The sequence below is a fragment of the Nothobranchius furzeri genome, chromosome 1, assembly GCF_043380555.1.
Source record: "Nothobranchius furzeri strain GRZ-AD chromosome 1, NfurGRZ-RIMD1, whole genome shotgun sequence".
Lineage (NCBI taxonomy): Eukaryota > Metazoa > Chordata > Actinopteri > Cyprinodontiformes > Nothobranchiidae > Nothobranchius > Nothobranchius furzeri.
Window position 1 is genome coordinate 53,420,675 of NC_091741.1, and position 21,406 is coordinate 53,442,080.

The 21,406-nt window shown below is 41.3% G+C and overlaps 2 protein-coding genes across 3 annotated transcripts in view; both read right to left on the reverse strand.

The window, feature by feature from the left end:
* ahcyl2b (adenosylhomocysteinase like 2b) overlaps window positions 1-11,821 on the reverse strand; it is a 50,416-nt gene extending 38,595 nt beyond the window's left edge. Inside the window, exon 1 of the mRNA XM_015957208.3 lies at window positions 11,402-11,821. Within this exon, the coding sequence (XP_015812694.1) occupies window positions 11,402-11,737 (336 nt within the window). The 5' untranslated portion in view covers window positions 11,738-11,821. The remainder of the gene's footprint in view (window positions 1-11,401) is intronic.
* A 553-nt stretch (window positions 11,822-12,374) lies between these two features.
* On the reverse strand, window positions 12,375-21,379 carry tmem209 (transmembrane protein 209). Of its 2 annotated transcripts, none has more exons than XM_015957221.3 (15): window positions 21,297-21,379; window positions 20,873-21,033; window positions 20,722-20,780; window positions 19,526-19,657; window positions 19,159-19,388; window positions 18,875-19,079; window positions 18,472-18,647; window positions 18,292-18,363; window positions 18,090-18,186; window positions 17,878-18,003; window positions 17,642-17,739; window positions 13,687-13,801; window positions 13,496-13,593; window positions 13,270-13,343; window positions 12,375-13,077 (listed from the first exon to the last, which is right to left on the reverse strand). In XM_015957221.3, exons 2-15 carry the CDS (start codon window positions 21,010-21,012, stop codon window positions 13,023-13,025), a joined length of 1,677 nt encoding a protein of 558 aa, XP_015812707.1. In that variant the 5' UTR covers window positions 21,013-21,033; window positions 21,297-21,379; the 3' UTR covers window positions 12,375-13,022. The 2 variants fall into 2 exon arrangements, with proteins under 2 accessions (XP_015812707.1, XP_015812715.1); XM_015957229.3 differs by having other exon boundaries at window positions 21,264-21,349.
* Between the last annotated feature and the right edge of the window lie 27 nt (window positions 21,380-21,406).

Below are 21,406 nucleotides of genomic sequence, written 5' to 3' on the forward strand. Positions count from 1 at the left end.
ATTCATAGCAACAGAAATAAGTCAACAGTAGGGCTGTCGCGGTAACCGCAAAAATGAAATATCGCGATATGAAGAAGCCCACCGCGCTGCATCATGGGCCACCGCGATTACTGAACTTGGTTCAACTCAATGATGCATGTTGAGAAGGATTGCTGCACTGGTATCAAAACGAAACGTTACTTCGCTCCTGTGGGAGCGCTTTGGTTTTCAGTACGTCAGCTGCTGCGCAGCCAGAGTCCTTGGCCGAGACAGAGCTGCCACCAGCGGCAAAAAATAAATAAATAATAAACGCTCGGAGACCTGCTGAAGTCCCGGACAAGCACTGCTTCTGCAACCGTCCCGAAGAGAGTTTGAGCCGAGCTGGAGCTCACTCGCTACCTGCAGGTGGAATGCATCCACCCTAAAGAACCCCCCTGACATGGTGGAGTAACAACCAGGAGAGATTCCCTTTGCTCGCCAGAGTCGCACGCAAGTTGAGTTCGGAAGCGAGCGGGGCCGGACCGGAGCGGAGGGGAGCGGAGGTAGTGGAATTTGGGGTAAGTGCAACGAGCGCACCTCCGAGAGGGTTTTCAGTGTTGCTGCAAATGTTGCCACCCCTCTCAGATCCTCTCTCAAACCGTAGTTAACATGCTGGTTTTCCTTGTATGTAACAAGGACGTGACCGAGCTATAAATCACCGTCATTCGTGTGTGTGAAAGTGAAAGTGAAATGATAGTGCGCCCGCCCCCCGGCGCGCGCGCGCCCGGTACATGTAATTTTTTATGCTTGTTTCTAAACAACTAAACAAAATGGGGACTTGTTTCTTATTTGTTAGATGCTGCAGCCAAATTTGCATTTAAAAGTTTAACCTTCTCCTGAATTTTGTTGTTTTTAAGTTCAGTCGGACTCCGACTGTCGGAGAAACAAACGTTACTGCGATCTGTGTTGTTACTACCCTTTGATCTGCATTCAGTAAAGCGTTATAAAAGAAGGCACGGCAATTTTTAACCTTTTTTAAATGTGTAAACATTATGTTTAGATAGTACTGCAATAAAAAAAAGGACTGCAATAATATCGCATACCGCAATATTAAGCCACCCTGAATCACCGCAGGGGGAATTCCTCAACCGCGACAGCCCTAGTCAACAGTCCACCATACACCATCAAAGAGGTAGAAGATACACCTTCATTCACTTATGTCTCAGAGAAAGTCCAAGTCTAAATAGTCTAAAGTTGATAGTAGTTTCAAATGAGAACCGTTCCTGAGCCGCTGTCATCTTTATAGTTTGCTCAGCCAAAGCTCCACTGATGCTGAGCACCCGTGATTGGCCTGGCCTAAACTTAGCCTTTAGCAATGGTAGACAGTGTGTGGCAAGACTGACATGCTGAGCAAAATTTGTGATTTGTGATTCTGTCTGTGATAAGTGCTATATAAATAAAATGTGCTTACTACTTACTAAAATCTTTTGCTACTGCTACAGTTTATCTAGATTTCTTGGCTACCAAGTTGCAGGATCCCTGGTGTGTTTTCACGTGAGAAATAAATTGGGTTTGTCCGCTCAGTAAGTAATAGTATTGATTAATCGAGTGATGCATGCCATGAAAAGTGCTATACAACCAAACATGTCTATTGCTATTATTTTCAATATGGACCCAAATGGTGGCTTTTTTTAGCTAAATTCTAGAGATTTAAAATTTTGCATTCGTACATAATCCCAATCTGTGAGATTCTATTAATAAACAAAGTTCTTATGACAATGATGCTACCCTTGCTATGGCTGTTCAGACCTGTATCATATTGAATATATTTTGTAAAAGCCATTGAGAAAGATCAGTGTTGTTTCTTTAGAAAAACAGCTCAGTAGCTTTGTAGCCTTGGCTGATTTCTCACTTTAGTGCCAAGTTAATGGCTTTACAACTCAAATTTGTGTGTTCAATGATGCATGTTGGTGAGAAAGTGGTGCTAGTAGCCTACTTTAATAAATTACATAACAAAATATTTCGCAGCCAGCACAAATAACACATTTAAGGGCCATCAAGCTGTTTTCCTAATCCTAATTTACCAAGCTTTTTAATTAATATTTTTTGTATTCATGTTTACAGTGTAATTCAGCTGAGGCAAAATCACTCACGTCTTGAGTATTCCAAATTACGATTTTCATTTCTGAGAATTGTGAGAACATCGCATGCTTTTATTTTATCTGTGCAATTACTAAGCCCAGCCACTACCAGAACACCCAATCTGGACGCCCGTGAGGAGATTACTATGTGGCAACCTATGAGGACAGACACTTGAACTGCTGCAGAGTCCACTTCCCGAGTTGTTTTGAAAGGAATAAAGATGGTTGGGGGGGGGGGGGGGGGGGAATCTAACACCTGCTTTTGGTGGGCAGTGCTTAGATTTACACTGAGTATGTGTATATGCAGTTTCAGGAACACAATAAGACAGTCAGAAAGCCAGACAGAGGAAATGTCTGGGGGTAACTCTTTGTTAGTGACTTGGTTCTGATTTTTGGGAAGCACTGTTGAAAACATTGACATAAATCTAGTAGGATAAACTGAACCAGAGAAGAGTTGAAGCATAAATAAAAACATTAAGACGTGGTCACGTGAGGAAGAGGAGTGTTAGTGCTCCATCATTAAAACGTGAGTGACAAACCTCGGTGAGGTGTGGAGCGGAGAGCAAAAGCAGCCAAGACTTTAGGAGTGACGTGCCAACAACAGCACTCAGCTACTAAAAGCATTTATTCTGAAAATAATCTGTTGTTCTGCTACACATGAAAGCAGCTAATTATTATTACTATGGTACTTGATGACTGATTCTAAAAAAAAAATCTGTCAACAACGTTAAACAGTATAAACTAAGAGTTTTTGGTCATTTAATATGAATGTAACCATTAAATTTTAAGTCAGTCATTGCATCTTTATAACCACTGATGTTTAAGTTATGCATTCTTTTATTAAAATCCTAATTAGATGTTTGCCATTTGCCATCTGTACAATTACTCTAATTTAAATTCAGTTTTGATTCCAAATTATCACAAAAACAATGATCCACAATTTTTGCTTTGCACGCATTTTCCTACTTGGTCATGCATCCAAACAACCCGCACCTCCACTCCTTCCAAATGCTAATCTTGTGTTTTAAAAAGGTCAGCAGCAGAAGTAAAAGTGGCAGAATGAGGGCAAAACAAAGTGACGGTACATGACATAGCTCAAAAATAGACCTCCAGTATTTTCAAAACTGAACTCTGCCCATTGATATATTTTCATAAGATTCTATTTTCCAAATAGCCACGCCAGGGTTTCTCAATCTTGGTCCTGGAGGGCCAGTATCTTAGTATTTTGTTTTTCCTCTGCTTTAACACACTTGATTCAGTGGTTAAATCACCTGTTCAGCAGCTCATCAGGCTCTGCAGAAGCCTGTAAATCACTTGGGGGTGAGGGAAGGGGGGCGGTTTGGGGGCTACAAAGTGTATTATTGAGTACCACTGGCCTAGAAGATATGTCATCAGGAACCGCCAAGGCGTGCCCCAATGTTCATGTGCTACCAAGGCCTCTGTTCTCCATTTGTTAGCCTTTTAGCTAGCTGAACAAGGATACACGGGAGATATCTTGTAGCCTGGCCTTGGTCAAAAATTTACCAGAATACAGCACTGTATTTTCAAAAGGATGGCAGATCAGAAACTGGCTGATATCTAAAAATATTTTTAGATCCAAAGAAGTTAGCTATGGTTGGTTAGCTGCTTAGTAGTTGCAGCTTTAGTGGCTAACAGTAACTTGCTTAAATATTAACTAATATATACACAATTTAAAAAGTAAATGGCTCATTATACATTTATATTGAAACTTATACTTATAAAATGCGTTACCTCACGTATCACGTGACAACTGCGGTCACTTGATGCAAGTCTGTTCCATTTAACAGTTTTCTTTGACCAAGGAAGGAAAGTGTCCTTGTAAGCAACACCCAATATAACATACTATCTACTCTTATTTTAAACTAGCATATAAATATAGATATACAATTATTCTCTAAATATGCCTTAACAGTTTTATGGTAATCTACATTAATTCTAGCATCCTAAATATTATTTTAATCTTTTAATTCATGCTCACATGCTCTCAAAGTAGGGCTGGGTAATATGGCCTAAAATCAATATGGTGATTAATTGAGGATTTCACCTCGATAACGATACATAACTACAGGTATGCAAGAAACAAAAGTTGTCCACTAGATGGGGCTGTCACATGTATTACGTTGCGTCACATAGAATTGAGTCACAATTTGTGACTCAAGGTGGTACAGTTTCTTAAAGAGGCATGAACGTTGCCAACCTACACACATCTTTTCATTTTTTTTATCATCAAATATTGACATGGGAAAATTATCTTGATCAGAGGCAGAAATGTCGATAACGATATATTTTCGATTTATTGCCCGGCCCCATCTCACAGGTTTTATTCCACAACCCAACTTTGATATCTACAGTCTGTGAACTCTGAATAGGGACTAGGTTTTCACACTGAATCATGTTAAATATTTCTGATTCAGATTTTTTTCAATAAACAACAAGCTTTATTATCTGTTGGCTGAAGACGTTTAGTCCTATTCTAGAAATTTAGACAAACTGTAGCAGTAGCAAAAGATTTTGCTCTGCAGGTCGGTGTAGCCACGCTCCATTGTAGCCTCAGCAGGTCTACCATTGGCCCGTGCTATTTCAGGTTGGGCCAATCACATAATCTAAGTTTGTACAGAGACGTACAGACTTAAGCCTGATTTATGCTTCTCAGTCTGCGTCAGTGCGGAGACATGCATCCGTCCTTGCGTAGGGCACGCAAGTACGTACGGAGTCGAGCCCACTTTTTTAAACATCCGTCGAACGAGACGGATTACGCAAGCTTGTGATTGGTCAGGATGCCGCTGTTTACAGCGCCGCCATTGCAAAGAGAGCCGAGGATAGCGGCAGACACTGAGAAGCTTGAAGAATACCTCGCGAAAAAACTCTAAAAATATGAACGTTTAATTCTCCCGTGACTGGAGGAGTGAAAAGATGCACAGCAAGCGTTTTATTTGTGGACGGAAATGACAGGAAACGTGGGTTTAGAGGTGGGGAGCGCATGAAGCGGTGGGAGAATGAGAGACAAATATGTCCATGTTAAAAGTGTCTTATATACACAAAAAACACAATATAAACACACTATCTTGGACCGATACATGACAGGATACCACAGACAGGATACCACAGAACAGCGCTACGCCCTCTGTGGTCCTGCCGGGCAATTGCTTTGCAACACTCTCCAGGAGACGGAGAAGTAAAAGAGCAAAACGCTTCCGTCAATCCGTGCGTGTCTGTCCCTTGTGGAGCTGACGGAGAAGCATAAACCAGGCTTTAGTACCAGAGCTGCAACGGAGAAAAAAAAAATACAATGAGGGCATCAGCTTAAGAATGGCACTTGTTTAAACAGTTTTGGCAACAACTGGATAATTTAGATTTAGGCTTTTTTAAACATCAGCAGATATAGGTACTTAGGTTGTTTATTTAAAAAAAGAATGCATCTGTTTCTCTGACTGTGTTTGGGGCCCCATTGTCATGCTGTTCGTTGCTCCGACTGGTCCGAGCACTGTTCAACGTGTGCAGAGACAGTTTGAAAGGCAACTGTAATATCCGCCCCATGACAGTGCTGTCTATAGGTCGTGGCCAGACTATTCTCACATCCAAATCCAGTTTATTTATAATGCACACATAAAAGAAAAAGAAAAAACTACATGGTGAATCAAAGGGTTGTACATGAAAATACACAAATGAAGGATACAGTCACACAAAGAAACAATATTTACAATAAAATCAACAATTTTTGTTAAGCGTGAGGGAGAATCAAGAGCTAAAGCAATAATTTGAACACCATATGCAAATCAGCCTATACAAGTCGAAGGACCAGATCATTCCACAGTCTGAGACCAATGGCTAGGAAAAGCTCTTCCTCCTTTAACAGCAAATCACACTCAGTCGATCCAAGAGTTTACAAGCATGTTTAGACAACTTTGCCTTTATTTCCCTCACAAATAATGGATGGTTTGCCAGGCTAGTTTAGTCCCAGATCTGACCACTGATGAATAAAAACAGTAAGTTTTGATGTTAACACACACACACACTCCTCTTTTCTCACTGGCCACAGGGAGCTGATATCAATCTTTACCTATTTCAGAGTGAGGAATGTATGAAAGGAAAAACTCTAAAAATATGAACGTTTTATTCACCAGTGACTGGGGATTTTGTCTCTGAAAGACAAAATCAGAATATAAGCACAATAGTAAATGAATTATCTTGGACTTGATCGATGACAGGATAACACAGAACTGCACTACGCTCTCCGTTGTCCTGGAGGGGAATTGCTTTGCAACACTCCCCAGAAGACAGAGAAGTCCGAAAGCGGTCAAGGCGCGCTCGTCTCTCCCTTGTGGAGCTGACGTCTAAGTATAAATTAAGCTTTACTGCTTTTTACAGCAACAACTGTTACAAAGGGACAATAGTACAATGTGAAGAGCATTACCTGGGAACTTCCTACAGCTCAGTGAAGACAAGACTGAAATCCTCATCTGTGCCCCAGATTCACTCACACAAAATCTTCTGTCAGAAATCTTGGTGTGACCCTTGACCCAGCTCTCACACTGGATTCTCCAGTCAGTTCTCTTGTTTGCTCTTCCTTCTTTAGTCTCAGGAGCATTGCTAAGCCGAGTTCCATTCTGTCACGTTCTGAACTTTAGATTGTTATCCACACCTTCATCTCCTCACAGCTGAGCAAATACTCCCTAAACAGTTTACAGGTGGTTCAGAATGTCTGTGCTCGGCTTCTGACCAAACTGTCGAAGCACACCCACATCACCCCGCTTCTCCAGCTTCACTGGCTGATCCTGGTTCTGGCCTTTAGGGCTTAACATGGACAAGCACCATCTTACATTGGTGAACGTTGTCCCTACACCCCCAGCAGGTCCCTGAGGTCCAGTGACCAAAGCCTACTGGTTGTGCAGCACACCAGGGTAAAGACCAAAGGTGACAGATCATTTGCTGCTGTGGCCCCCAGACTCTGGAACTCTCTCCCCCTGAACCTGGGATCAGTGGACTCATTGGTCTCCTTTAACATGCAGCAAAAATCTCCTCTGTTCAGGATGGCTTTGGTGTGAACTCCTGTTGATCCTCATCCTCCTAACTAGTTTCAATTCATGCTGCGTTTCTGTAAATTCAGTATTTTTCAGACTCCAGTGTTTACTTTTGCATTTTTATTCACATTCTTTATCGTAATTTTAAAATTCTCATTTTTTTAAATATTTTTCAATTACTTATTTAAAAATAACTTATTGCTTCTTGTAAAGAGTCTTGTGATTTTTATAGACAGGCTTTATATTTAAAAAAAATTAACTTTCTTCTACTTGAAAACCTGCTAACTATGAAAAAAAATTAACATTTTGGGAGCTCAGGTGATGAAGGGGTAAATGCACGTAGTCCAAGGAAACCTTTCAAAAAACATCTGAAAAGTATGAGAATACAACAGTTTAATGAAAGACGACCACATCACTCCGGGTAAGCCATTGTAAACATTACGCACACTCACAGACCAGACCAGTTGGAGAGGTGACTCACAAATGAGAAGCCCAGGGAGGAGGTTGGTGACACGTTCTCCTTTGTTACTGAGACACGAAGACGCTCAAGGACAAATCACGGAAACTTTGCACATGATACATTTGGGGTAGTCGTGAAAATACCAGAGGAACCGCTTAAATAGGTTCGTCAAAAATTCTCATTGCTTTAAAGTAGGTCAGTATAAACACTGTCAATGAGTGCCAAATGAAAGCTTCTGACATTCCAGGACTATGGTGCAACAGCTCAATAGATCAATAAGTCTGAGTGATGAGACTGGTGAAAGATAAATGTCACATGAGCCTGCATGAACCAAAACAAAGACAGCACATCCCGTTTTTTTTAATAACTCTTCCAGACAGTTCTCATGTAGAGCAGCCACAGGTCACTGTAAGCCTATAAAGCATTAAGCGCTACCAGGAACACCAGATTAGTTGATGACATAACTTTATTTCAGTGAGGGATGAACCTGCTAAACTGCAGTTCTGTGGACTCATTCAGAAATATTGCTCTTACAGTCTGTGAGGTGGTGAAACCTAAACAGCAAGGCAGGTGGCAGATTTGCTTCAATCCAGCAGGCGACCCAACTGACCCGGCCAGAAACACGTCTACCACCAACAGCCACAAACTGATCATTACAAATAGGCCCACTTCCGGCGGAGAACTTCAGAAATTATAATCTGTACTTCCAAGAGATTGGAGATATTTATGCCAAGCTGAACACTATAAATCACACAACTCAAGCTTACATCTGGGCTTACCGACAACAGAAAGATGGCCTTTTAATCCCCTCATGTGGTGACACGATAAAGTCAAGGATTAAAAACTAGCCAGTCAACTCCGCTGGCCGCCTGCTTGCATCATCAGTCGCAGCGCTGCACTTAAACATCACAGCAGAGCTCAGCAGGGCCAGGCTGTGGTTGTACACATGTAAAATGTATGGAGCTGTAGAGGACCTGGTCATGTCTATAAATACACGCCTGTCTCAAAGGACGAGTGCTAAAGGAGTTGTTTTCAAAGATGGATGAAAATGAAACTGTTCTGCTCTGATGCGTTCAGCGTTTATTGATTAATTACCAGTTAAAACTTAACCGAACTTACGTTAACCTAAATTTAAACAGACTAAAACTTTTTTTAAAGAATACAGAAAACATAAAAATGAACATGGCACATATGAGATAGAGCTTTTCTTAGAGCTTTTCTTATAAATAAAAACACCTTAACCTAAAAAAAACACAAGAAAGTCTTACACGTACGTGAAGCCACCTGCTCTGTGCTGCTGTTGAACCCTTCATCCTGTCACCAGACTGATCAGACCTTGCCTGGTGGCTCTTTGAGCTAGTTTTCTTCTGGGATCATAAAATGGGGAGGGGGATCACCATCAAGGCGAAGCAGGAGGAAGCGAGCGTTTATTTGTTCTCCCATTTCGAAGGGATAATGATACTGCTGTATTTTATTAGATTAAGCAAAATGCAACCAAGTCAAATTAAAATATTCTTTTTTTTTTAATCAAAGCACTCTTCTGGACAAATTAAAACCTATGTGACAGCATCTGGTAAGTGGACTACAGCTGGCATCACAATTTAAGTTATTATTATGAAGCCTTTTAAAGTGACTATGTGTATTTTCCCTGGTAGTAAGGGGCAGTACATACCTAAATCATTGCAAGCAAATGTATTTTTGTGTTCGAGTAAGACCTTACCAAACGAATAGCCATTAGAGTTAAAAATCCCTGGGAGAGCAATTTTCGAACGAGTATTTTGTCAGATTGTTCAACCTCCAGCAAAAAGACAAGCACACCAGACTCCCTTTCATCACTGGCAATAAGTGAAGAGGTAAATGTGTAAAACAACAGCATTTATGAATGGCGAAAGTTTTGTAACAGTTTGTTACAATTAAGTAAATGCATTTTGTCCTCATGGGCTCATGTAGAAGGAAACATAGCATCACCCAGAGACTTGGACCCAGTCCCATGTATTTTAGACCTGATTTTATGGATTTGTGTTACGAAGCCGCCAAACTTTTTCAACAACTGGGAATCACTTAATTCATTTTGAACAACATTTCAACAAATATTTTAAGAGATCAATTGTAAAAACTACAAATTGACATTTTAAGACGTCAAGTTACGTCAAAATGTTTGGTACTGAACTGCTTGGCAAACCAATTTCCCTCTGGGATTAATAAAGTATTTTTGAATTGAATTGAATTGAAATAGGATTATAAGGCATGATTATTGGTGATAGATGGACTGGTCAAAGTGTCTCAGAAACTGCTGATCCTCTGGGATATTTCTAGGGATGTAACGATACCACTTTTTTCCAAACCGATACGGTACAGATACTTGGATCTGAGTACTCACCGATACCGATACTTCTACCACACAAAACAATGCAATGAATTGGAATACAGGTTTTATTTTCTTCTCTGCTTTCAACGGGAAAGGACTGTGAGGTAGATAAAAAGTAAAATGTGTTAATATAAATGATCACAAAACTAAAATAATAGGTGAACAGAAATGACAAGTTCCAGTGCCACTTTCAAGCAACTGCATTGGCATCAGTTACTGGTATCTGTTCATTTTTATCAATACCGATCGGTATCTGTATCGGCACCAACCAGTATTGGTATCGGTGCATCCCTAGATATTTCCCCAACTATTTCTGAAGTTTACTGGGAATGGACAAGAAAATCTGTGGGTCACGATGTCAGCAGAAAGGCAACCTGTTTTTTTTTTTTGTTTTTTTTACAAATGGTAAAAGTGGTGTAAACAAACACCTTTAGTGCTGCAGAATACCATCTCTGAACACAATATGTAAAATAAAAACAGAAGGAGATGGACTAGTAGTAGAAGACCATACCAGGTGTCACTCTTTTCAGCTGAGAACAGGAAACTGAGGTAGAAATTCACAGGATTAAAAAAAAAATCTATTTGGGATTGGAAAAAAGTGCCTTGCTCTGGCATGTTTTGATTTCAGCTGCAAAAATCCGATCTCAATCCAGTCCAGAAATTTAGGGTTTTAATGGGAGATTCAGATCATAAGATGTTGCAGCTGTCAAATCTACAGCAACTGTGATGTTACCATGTCAATACAGACCAGAACCCCTTATTGAATGTTTTAGCATCTTGTTAAATGTATGCTAAGGTAAAAAGGAGCACTAACAAAATGTACCTAATGAAGCAGCCGGTGAGTTTATGTAACCTGGGTCAGAGTTCAACAATTTGGTGATTTTCATATGACACTTTAATTAAAATGGCATGCACTCAAACCGAAGACTCTAATTTAGTCCAAAAAAAAACTTAAGTTAAAAAGATCACAATAACTACTTTTATGATCATCCATGATGAACGAAGTAAATAAAACACCTTTTCAGAATAAATCTAGTAATCTGACTACGTTGATTTCCCCCCACGATAAGCGTTGAGAGTTCAAAGTTCACTTGATGCTCTTCATTTAAATATCCAGCTAAACTTTCAGAAACTCTTAACCCAAAACTCAGCTCGCGTGTTAAGGACTTGACCAAAATGTCAATCAAAACAAGTGTGATATTTTCAAGATGGGGTTGAATCCCTAATTACAACCTCTACCGTGCTATTAACGCGCAAAGATGTAATTAAAAAGTGGCACAGCTGAATCCGTTCTTGCACCAGTTAGCCTGTTAGCATAGTTCACACAATGCCAGGTTTCCCAGCGAGCCTTTACTGCGACGAGCTCCTTGGTGGTGGTCCAAAAACAGAGCGCGTCCAGCCCCCATTACAGGAAAATAAAACGTAATCTCACCTTCTTCATCCGCGGGGCTTCAGCAACGGTCCCGTCGCGGTTCACGAAAGCCTCCCCGCCGTTCTGCTGTGGGTCCGAATGCTTCAGAGCCGATGCTTGAGGCATCTTAGCGGCGTTGGGGGTGAGCAAGCCTCGGCTGCCTTCGCCGGCTTTCGCGGAGGGCTCCGCGGTGAGGGACGTAGCAGCGGAGGAGCCAGCCTCGTGCGGCTCGTTTCTGGCAACGGTTTTGTCTTCCGACGGGGGTGTCACCGGGGACTCAACCGACAGGGCTTTGCCGGTGGAGACGTCTTTGAGCTCGACCTCTGCCATTTTCGCTGCCACAACCTGGACTGACATCGCCACAGTTTCTCAAAGTCCTTTTTCCCCAACACTAATAGCAGGTCAAGCGGATGTGAGCGGAGGCGCAACGGCAGCGCGGTGCATTGTGGTTGTTGTAGTCCCACCGAAGCGCTCTAATAAACTTGCTTACAGGACATCGCTTTTTAGAAGACACGATAACGCTACTGAGATGTTTCTAGACGCTGTTCGCCACGGAAAAAAAACAACTAGTTGAATAAACATGATTTGAATTAACAATGTAGTCCTGGTAGAACACTTAGCCTACATTTCCCAGATTCAAAACTCGAGGAAACATTGCGACCAATGCAGTTAATATTAAGCCATGCAACTCAAACACACGCAGTAATTAATGCTCAAGTAGGGCAAGTTATATTCTAATGACTTTAATTGCTTTAAACTAGAAATAAGCGTAATAATTTAAAGGATATTAAATCAGCCAGTGGTCTGCGGTTTACAGAAACACTGTGCCGCTTTGCGAAGCTGACTAATGGTATATTTAATCCGAAATCATCGCAACAGAGCACCTGATGTGGCACATTCTGGCAAAAGGGTATAGAAGGTCAAATCCTTTAACATGACTTATACTGCCACCATGTGGAGGTATTCGTCACCAAACACAAATATTACAGCAGGATTAGCAAAATTCAAGGCTTTCTTTAATCTCTCGCTGTAATTTTCACATTTCATTAAACATGTTATAAACACCAAACATCTCTTCTAACAGTACTCAATGACAGGCACGTTGAAAATCAGAATAAAAATATTTTTGTGGGATGAAATGATAAAAAAGGACATGTCCATCACATATCAGTTGCCAGTCCTGCAGCATTCCTTTAATATGGGAAAATAAGTTCAAGTGATCCTTTCTGTATCTTTTTATAAGCTGACCAAAGATTTTTTTACCACTGCAAATCTTTATTTCTACAAAAGAACACAAACCTTTTGCAGATTTGAACAAATCCTAAATCCAAATAAAACAGGAAAACAGGTCCGAGCCCTTTGTCGTCAAGCAGATAACTCTGAGGTAATACATTTAAAATGCTGCCATGCTGGTACATTCTCAAATTACTCAATAAAAATTCTTTTTTAAAATTCAAAATGCAACTAGCTGTATAAGGACTTTGTGGTGTAACAGAAGCTGGTTTGTGCCAAAAAAAGCTGAGAAAATGTCCCATCATATGCAGGTATTTTAACTGTAAAATAAGAGGCTTTGTCAAGCAGGAGCCTAAAGGAGAAAATTCTGCCCTTTTGCAGCCGTTTGTTGCTTTTAAAAGATGATGGATCAGTCTTCAAAAATCCACAGGATGTTCACACCAGAGAGGCCCAGATTAACCCTCCTGAAGAAAACATGGCAGGCTTGTGAGTCTTAAAGTAGCACACAAGGTTGACCAACCACTCTGAATAAATATGTAAACAGTGGGTTTGTGTCATAACCTTTTCTTGGAAAATTAGTCAACATTTTATCATACGCTCAAGCTGAACACATTAATTTGAGCATTTCCTGTTGATATGTTTTTCCTGGAACTCACCCCAGCATCCCTGACTCCTTGATCTTAATGATGTAAAGGAACATGAGGATTGTGTGGAACAAGTTGTTTCTGCCCTGTAACACAAATCAAGATGGGATCATAGCAGTGAATTTCAAGTGTGACCAATTAGCAGCAAGTTCAGAGCTGTGTTATATGAAGAGAGTGTTAATAAAACACGGGTGAGTAAAATATCATGTATGCATCACAATAAAGTTGTTGCAAACACCTTAGGAAGACTGTAGATGTGTCCTTGGTATATGAGTTGGTAGTGAGGGGGGTTGGTGCTGCTTTGGTGGATGCAGAAGAGGTTCTCCTTGGTGACATCTGCAAGGGTTAGTATAAAAACAAACACCTTAAAGAAGAAAAGGAGGAAACTTCCATTTTTATGGCTTCATTGTTTGCCAGGTGCGTGCTCACCAGGTTTGTCAGGAGTGTGGCTGAAGTGCTGGGAAGTGAAAGTCTTCCCATCAGGGTACTTTGGGTGTGGAGGCAGCCTGGAGTCCAAGTATGTGCAAAACATATGCATGAGGATCTGAGAGGGGGTGAGGAGAGATGAAGAGGGTGACCCAGCTGGATGGAGTTGTTGCACACAAAAAAAAAAAACACATTGATGCAGAACAGCATACCGTAAATCCTCTAATATTAGCCTGTATTTAATTAACTGCCGGGTATCATATTTTGGTCGGAGTAGGCAGAGGTGAATAATGGCCGGTTTTTTATTGTGGCCGGGTGGAATGTGGTAACAAGCAAGTATGGGGGGAGGTTGTGTCATCCGTCTCACTTTTGATTTGCCAGTGACAGACCGCGAGGGTAACTTTAACCGTGCGGAGACGAAGAAGAGGCGTCAAGTTGATATCAAGTTCAAAGAGAATGTGCTGATTATGCTGCAGAACACTCTGGGGAGCAGTAGCAGGGGTTGTATGAACTAGTCACTAGTCGACTTCACCGCTCTATAGTGACTTTTTATGCCTGTCATCGACTAGTCGCTGTCACGTGATAATGACCGGCAAGATGCAGTCCACGGAAAAGACAGCACCCTGCTGTCAGCAGGTGACAAGCTCCTGCGCGTCAGGAGGCAACGCGCTGTGCCAGAGCGTTGGTACTGACACCCGCCGTAAAACGGATATTTAACCAAATTGTGACGTTTAACCTCTTGCAATTTAACCCTCCCCTCACCCCATCCTAACCTTAACCAGCTTGCACATGCAAAGCTCTGATTGTTGACGCGCTCCAGACATCTGCGTCCTGAGCACGGCCACAGTAACGTTATCAAATCAGGTGTCGCCACCTCAAAAACTAATTTAACACGCGATTGTTCATGTCGGCTAATTTCCTTTTATGTTTTCTGTCTTATTTGTGCCTGATGCTTTTCGCTGCTGTGGATCAGGGCGCATCACCTGTTTTGTCCTCGGTGACGCACCTAACTGATGTGGCCGGCAAGCACTCCGCTGTTTTTGCGGTCGGTAGATCTTTTAGAACTGCAGTTCAAAGGTAACTCATAAGGTGAATATATATGAACCCAGGTAGCAGTTTTTCTTTAGGATTGAGAGGAGAAGCAGGAAGATAATAAACAGGCAGGACAGAAAAATAGTCAAATAAAAACAAGTTAGTTTTTGTACCTGGTGGTTGCAACAAACAGACACTATTGAAGGTAATCAGAAGTGAGGAACAGAAAATGAAATAATTATTTTAGTGTTTAGATCAGCAGGAACTCTGAGAGGCTGCAGGCGCATCAGTGAGTTTGCGGCCGCTGCGCAGTGGGAGGGGGGAGAAGGCTGAAGCAGAAACTACCGTTGTTAAAAGAAATGTTTAACTTTGAAAATGTGGGTGCAATTTTAATTGTCAAAAACTCCAGCGAACCATTAGTTCATTTTGCTCAAATAGAAATTGAGGCCTGCCTCTAATTCTGGTCCTCCTTCCAATAAAGGCCCGGAGCTTGATGAGCTTGAGTCAAATACAGACCCGGGCCTGTATTAGAGGATTTACGGTAAATGATTGTTGCTCCCACTTACTATAGGTCTGTTACTGGTTTCAAGGTATGACTGGGCTTTTAAACGTAACAGTGTGAACTAGAGCTCAATAGTTACATCGCACATCCTGCTGCGATGTTGGAGAAATAGAAATAAAATATAGAAGACTGTGTTAAAGAGCAGGGAACTTCTTCCTTACTGGTTCATTTGCACACAAAAAAAGAACCCTCAGACTCCTGATAAACACATTGACGTACAATACCACGATAACAAAAGTTAACTAGGCAGTTTCTGCTTGCTTTTAGCACTCATTAGTGTTCGTTTGTAGAACCAAAGGCAAAACCTCTCTCCTCTTAATGCATTTGTCTTTTGTCTTTTAAACACCTTAATCTAACAGCTGAAATGTCTCCCTAGCCTTCATCACTAAATTACACAAATCAGCACGGTCCGTGATCTAAAACATGCAGGAAACAGACTGCAGCGCCAGACATGTCAGCTCAATTATTTCCAAGTCCCAACAGAAAACGGCCCATCAGTCTGAAGTTGCAAGTGGAATATTCTGGCCACAGGGGGCGATATGGGCTGGGTGGCCTTTTGTTAACCCTGTAAAGGCACCAACTGGCTAAAGACAATGATTTAATATTAAAAAGTTGCAAAGTATCCTTTTAAGAGGGGAAATCAGTAGAGTGTTGATGCCCCTTATGTTCACAATCACACACAGATCTACACAATTTGTGAATCTGTTCCTATGGTGGGGCCGTTTTACGAGGCTTCAAGCATCCCCACATGATTCATCAATATGCTTTGGAGTCTCGATGTAGAAGGACACAGCACCAACAAAAACCAAACTTTATCAAGTCCGGCAACACCAAAACACTTTACAGCACAACCGTAGCTACAGCACCCTGGGGCCCACTGACAGAAACAACGCTCAGGACCACTGGTTTGACCGACCACCAGCAAGCGAGGAGGGTGAAGTATTGCTCAAGACTCCAGCCCCTGAGCCACCGTTGCCCCAAGATCTGCGCAGGTTGATTGTCCACAAGATATTGGAAAATATCTGCCAGAACAGGCCAAAACCAGTTTTTTTTTTTCCTGTCAAAGACTTTTTCATAGATCTCCTCACAGTGGAAGGAAGGGAGGGAGCTTCCAGGATCCACCCCCACAAAAGGTTTTATATGTGCTGTAATAAACCTCATGTGCCAGCTGGTGTGTGACATGTTCAGACATGTAATTAATCTGTCAATTAGTGATGTACCGAGATGAAATTTTGGGGCTGATACCGATATTAAGATCACTGTTATGGCCGATAACAGATATTTTCCGATAGCGATATACTGACATTAATGCTTCTAACATCAGCAATTTTGTATAAAATGAAAATTATTAAAACCACATTTACATTATCATGTACACACACCACACACATTTACAGTTCTGAGATGATTACAATCACTGTTCACATGAATAAACTAATACACATCACCCCCCTCACCCTCTGAAACAGGCAAACAAATGGAGACAAGATGGAGAAAATATCGGTTGTTAATATCGTCCCGGCTTTATTTATCGGACCGATACTGATATGTTAAAATATGACTAATATCGGCCGATACCAATATTGATGCCGATATGTTGTCCATCCCTACTGTCATTGCTTACAGACGTGATATTGAAACTGCATTTTACAGGTGTTTTTGTTCACATGCAGGAAGAACATGCATGCTACCAATAGAGCCCGTCTCTATCTCTTACACGTGTTATGCATTAACATTAAAGAAACAAAAGCAGGACAGAGAAACAAGGTCCTTTGGTAAATTTTATCTACGTTCCCAGATCTAAATACAGACAGTGGGGGGTTTTACTCATTTTTGGTGTCAGCTCCAAAGCTCTGGAACAAACTTCCACTTGGCCTGCGCATGACTACTGATGTCACTTTACTTAAGTCTGGATTAAAGACGCACCTCTTTCACATGGCTCTTAAAAATCCAGGGGCGTAATCTGTGTTGAATCTGGTGCTCTTGATTTTTGCATTTTAATCATTTTTTTGCTATCTTAAAATGGAGTAAATTTTATTACTTTTATAGTAGCTCTAAATTAGTTCTGATTTTTACTTTGTAGAGTGGTTCTTAATTATTTTATTGTTGTTTTTTTTAACAGTTATTTTCATATTAAATGTTAAGCACTTTGGTCACCCTCTGGGTTGTGTAAAGCCCTAAATAAATAAACATTGACTGATTTAAACTAAAATACAAGAATCATCAGAACTTTTTGCTGTAATAGTAGCATTTATCTTTTATAGAACATCTGTTATCTGTCGGGTCATCAAAGTCCGATAGAGCCCACTCCTCCCCTCAGGCATGCACCACCAGTTTAGCTCAGCTCTACATCTTTGGACTCACGGCACAGTCGGTGGGGAGGTCCGTGTCCCACTTCCTGTTCTTCAGATCCCCGCCACCGTTCCAGCGGAAGGAGCTCATGCAGCCGCTGTGAGCTAGCTCTACATAAACAGAGGAAGTCAATATTTCACTGCTACCAATAAAATCATAATGAAAAAAATGTTGCTTGGATTAGATTTAGTCTCCCACACAAATAAACTCCATGCACTCGGATTTGACATCCGTGATGTTGAACTCACCCTTTATCCTGTCCACTAGATACTCCTGGTTGGGTGTGATGTCCAAGTATTGGACAATAGAGTTCATGGTGGGGATTGATGAGGCTTTCAACACCGCCGCCTGTTTCAGACTGCTGATGCTAGCCTCTGGTGGCGCAAGGAGGGAAAACTTTAACACGTGGCTGCATTTATCACTTAGGAGTTCTTTACGCTTTCACATGTTTACATTTTACCTCCTATCTGGAGCTCCGGACAGCCCATCCTCCTGAGCTGACTGTTGACAGAGTCGATTTCCTTAACCAGAGGGACCAAGATGGTGTCGTTGATCCACTGCAGACACAAACATGTTCTAAGATCAAATCACTGATAATATGAGTAGCAGCCACTGAGTTTATTAAACGTATAATTGATCAAGAAGAAACTAGCACTACCCACGTTTCTAAGTTTAGCTGTCCAGCTATCAATATGGTTCATGACCGCACGGCTGGTTGTGATTCTGGCCCACACCTGCATTATTTTTTTAAGAGGGAAATGAAATTTTTTTTACAACTATCCAGAGATCCAAACAACAAATCTGTCATTAGTAACATTAATGAATCATCTCATTATATAGACCTCCTCCGCAGCTTGTTTAGATCCCAGATCTGTCTCGTCCTTGTGGGCAGACGGCGCCTGAGAGCGGCACGCTGGTTGGTAAAGAAACTTCCTCAAGCTCTGAGCATAATCTCCAACCGAACGGTTATAATTCCAGAACGTTGGACTGTGACTGGGAGACACGGACTCTGGGCTGCCTGTGGATGGAACGAAGCAATATTAAAAATCTGAGAGGTAAATTTAGCTTTCCCCAGGTGCCGGCATAGTTGAGTTACTCATTGTTTAACACCTTAACATCTTAATAAACCTCAATTATCTTTAACATTCTACAGAAGACAGTTGTAACTTGGACTTCCTGGTTGCAGCAAAGAAAAAAAAATTCAGGATAAAGTTCAGCATTCCATCTACAGAACAAAACGCTCACCGAGGTGGCTGCGGTGACTCTTCTCCTCCTCCGAGCGAAGAAACCTCTCCAGACATTTCAGATCTTCTATGCAGTCCTCTTTGCTTCCAGAAGAGTTAAAGACAGATGGAGATGTTCTGTATCGAGCCCTCAAACCAGAACCTTCTGATGGTCCGATGCTGTGTGGGTAAGGAGAAGAGCCTGGAGACTGACTGTAGTTCAGCACCTGGAAAAAGGGAAACATTAGATGTAGCATCACTTTTTAAACTTTTGTTTCTGATTTCATTATTTAAAAAAACAAGCACTTTGCCAAAAGGCAGAGAAGACGAGAATGGCCCTCCAGCACCACTTGGTGAGGATGGACTGCTGAGAGCAGGGCTGTAGCCAGTTGCACAGGTCGGGGAGAACTTGGGGCTGCTCGAGGCAGGACGAGACGGACTGAAGCTCAGCACGCTCTGGCCCTGCAGAGGAGACGACTGGGCAGGAGTTGGGGATTCTTTTTTCTCTGGCTTTTGAGGAGGAGAGGCCTGGAAACCTACATGAGGAAAGTCAACATGTTGTCATTCAAAGATGAAGCAATGAACGCTTATATATCCTACAATATTAGCTTGAATATAACAAGGATTAGACAAAATCAAAAATAAATAATAAAAAGATGTATCAGAGACTCACTTGTGTTCCTCAAACCCAGAAGGCTGCACTGCTCAGGAGTTACAGCAATAGTGGATGGAGCCATAGTGTATTTGAAATACTTCCAGAAGTCAAAAAGAGCATTGAGACTAAAGAGAGAGGCCAACACCAGCTCTGTACAACAGAAACAGGTTAGTGTAAAAAGATTGCTTTAAAACAAAGTTTCTAACATTTGTAGTATTTTCTATTTAATTAGAAAATTCAAACATTTCTTTATCTATGTACAAAAATTAACATTGCTCAAAACAGGGCAGAGATATTCAACTATCAAGAGGAATTCAGGAACAATGCAAAATGTCCCTACTATACATCAATAGCTAGGACCTTTAAGTAAAGGTATGCTATGATGGAAATGTCAATCTCTAACAATTAAAGCAACAAAACAAGATCCTGGTTCTGGTCTTTAGGGCCTTACATGGACAAGCACCATCTTACATTGGCGAACTTCTCACTCCCTACACCCCCAGCAGGCTAAAGACCAAATGTGACAGATCATTTGCTGCTGTGGCCCCCATACTGTGGACCTCTCTCTCCCCCTGAGCTTGAGATCAGTGGACTCAGTGGTCTCCTTTAAAAAGCAGCTGGAAACTCAGTTGTTCAAGCTGGCTTTTGCCTGACCTTCATCACCACCCTCTCCTTATTCTGCTCTTTACTGGGATCTAATTTCTCTTTCCTATTCATTTTCCCTTTCTCTTTACTTACATTTTTAATCACAATTTTTCCTAATTTTAACCACAACTTTTAATTGTTTTAAAAATCTTTATTAATTTTACATTTTTTATTCTTGTGATGAGCCTGGTGATTTTTTTTCCTTGAGAGGCGCTATATAAAAGAGTGTTTTCTTTCTAAATTCAGTGATGCGTATTCTACAACAGAAATGTCAGAAGTCTCTTGACCTCGTCATGCATAATTTCATCATTGATTAAAGCTCAATAGCCACGTCTACAAGTTATTTGTTGTCTGTTGAGGTTATAGTGCATTTCAGAAGCTTTCTGAAATCCCGTTCAAATGATGGATATCCCATATTTTGGAAGTTGTGTATAATTATTTTTTCCATAACATCTGAATGAAAACCAGAGATTGGTAAACACTTTTTTGTGCAGCTACAGCATATCATCGAATTGACCTTGTGACCTATAAGCATCTTTAGATAAAAGGCCAGAGAAGTGGGATCTCACCAATGTACCAGATGGGCCAGTAGGTGATGTTGTAGAATCGACTCAGCAGCTTCCCTGACCTTAAAGATAAGCACACACGACGGAGACACCATGAAAAAGCAGAGACACTGACTGAATTCGTTTCAACTCCACAGCAACTACTTCTGCTTACATTTCAGTGTAAATCATGCCAGCCAGGGACACGTTGAGGACAGCCCAGGCGAGAATGATCTGTCGAGCCTGCTCCTCCCTCCTCATCCTCAGTGCCCTGTCTATCATACTGGGCATCCCCTCCTTTGGTGGGGTAAACATGATTCAAACACACCGGTCACGCTAAAAACATATAGCAGAGAACGAAACTTTTAAATAACACACACTCCATAAAACAAATTACTTCAGTCGAATTGAATTGACACAAAGTGAAGTTAGCCAACCTGCTAACAGAAAGCTAAAGTTAGCCGGCTAACAAGAATAGAATGATGCTGCTAACGGAAAAGAAACGCACCCTCACTAAATATCAAAAGCAGCAAATAAATACAAAAATTTTAATGCACATGACGTACAGAGTGAACACCAGGAAAGGTTTTAAGTCATACCGCGTTAATGTGAACGCAAACGGAGGCGCTGCATACTTTGTATCTTACCCGGAAGCTATAAAGAATACTTCCGGTCTCACATAAATTTGTTTTCCCTAGTTACGACGTCA

Excerpts from the sequence above, each read along its gene's own strand:
- tmem209 (XM_015957221.3), bottom strand. The coding sequence starts at position 21,012 with ATGTTTACCCCACCAAAGGAGGGGATGCCCAGTATGATAGACAGGGCA. Across the intron at positions 20,781-20,872 it reads GGCATGATTTACACTGAAAT|GTCAGGGAAGCTGCTGAGTC; the intron begins GTAAGCAGAAGT and ends CTTATCTTTAAG. Across the intron at positions 13,078-13,269 it reads AAGGAGTCAGGGATGCTGGG|GAGGGTTAATCTGGGCCTCT; the intron begins GTGAGTTCCAGG and ends TGTTTTCTTCAG.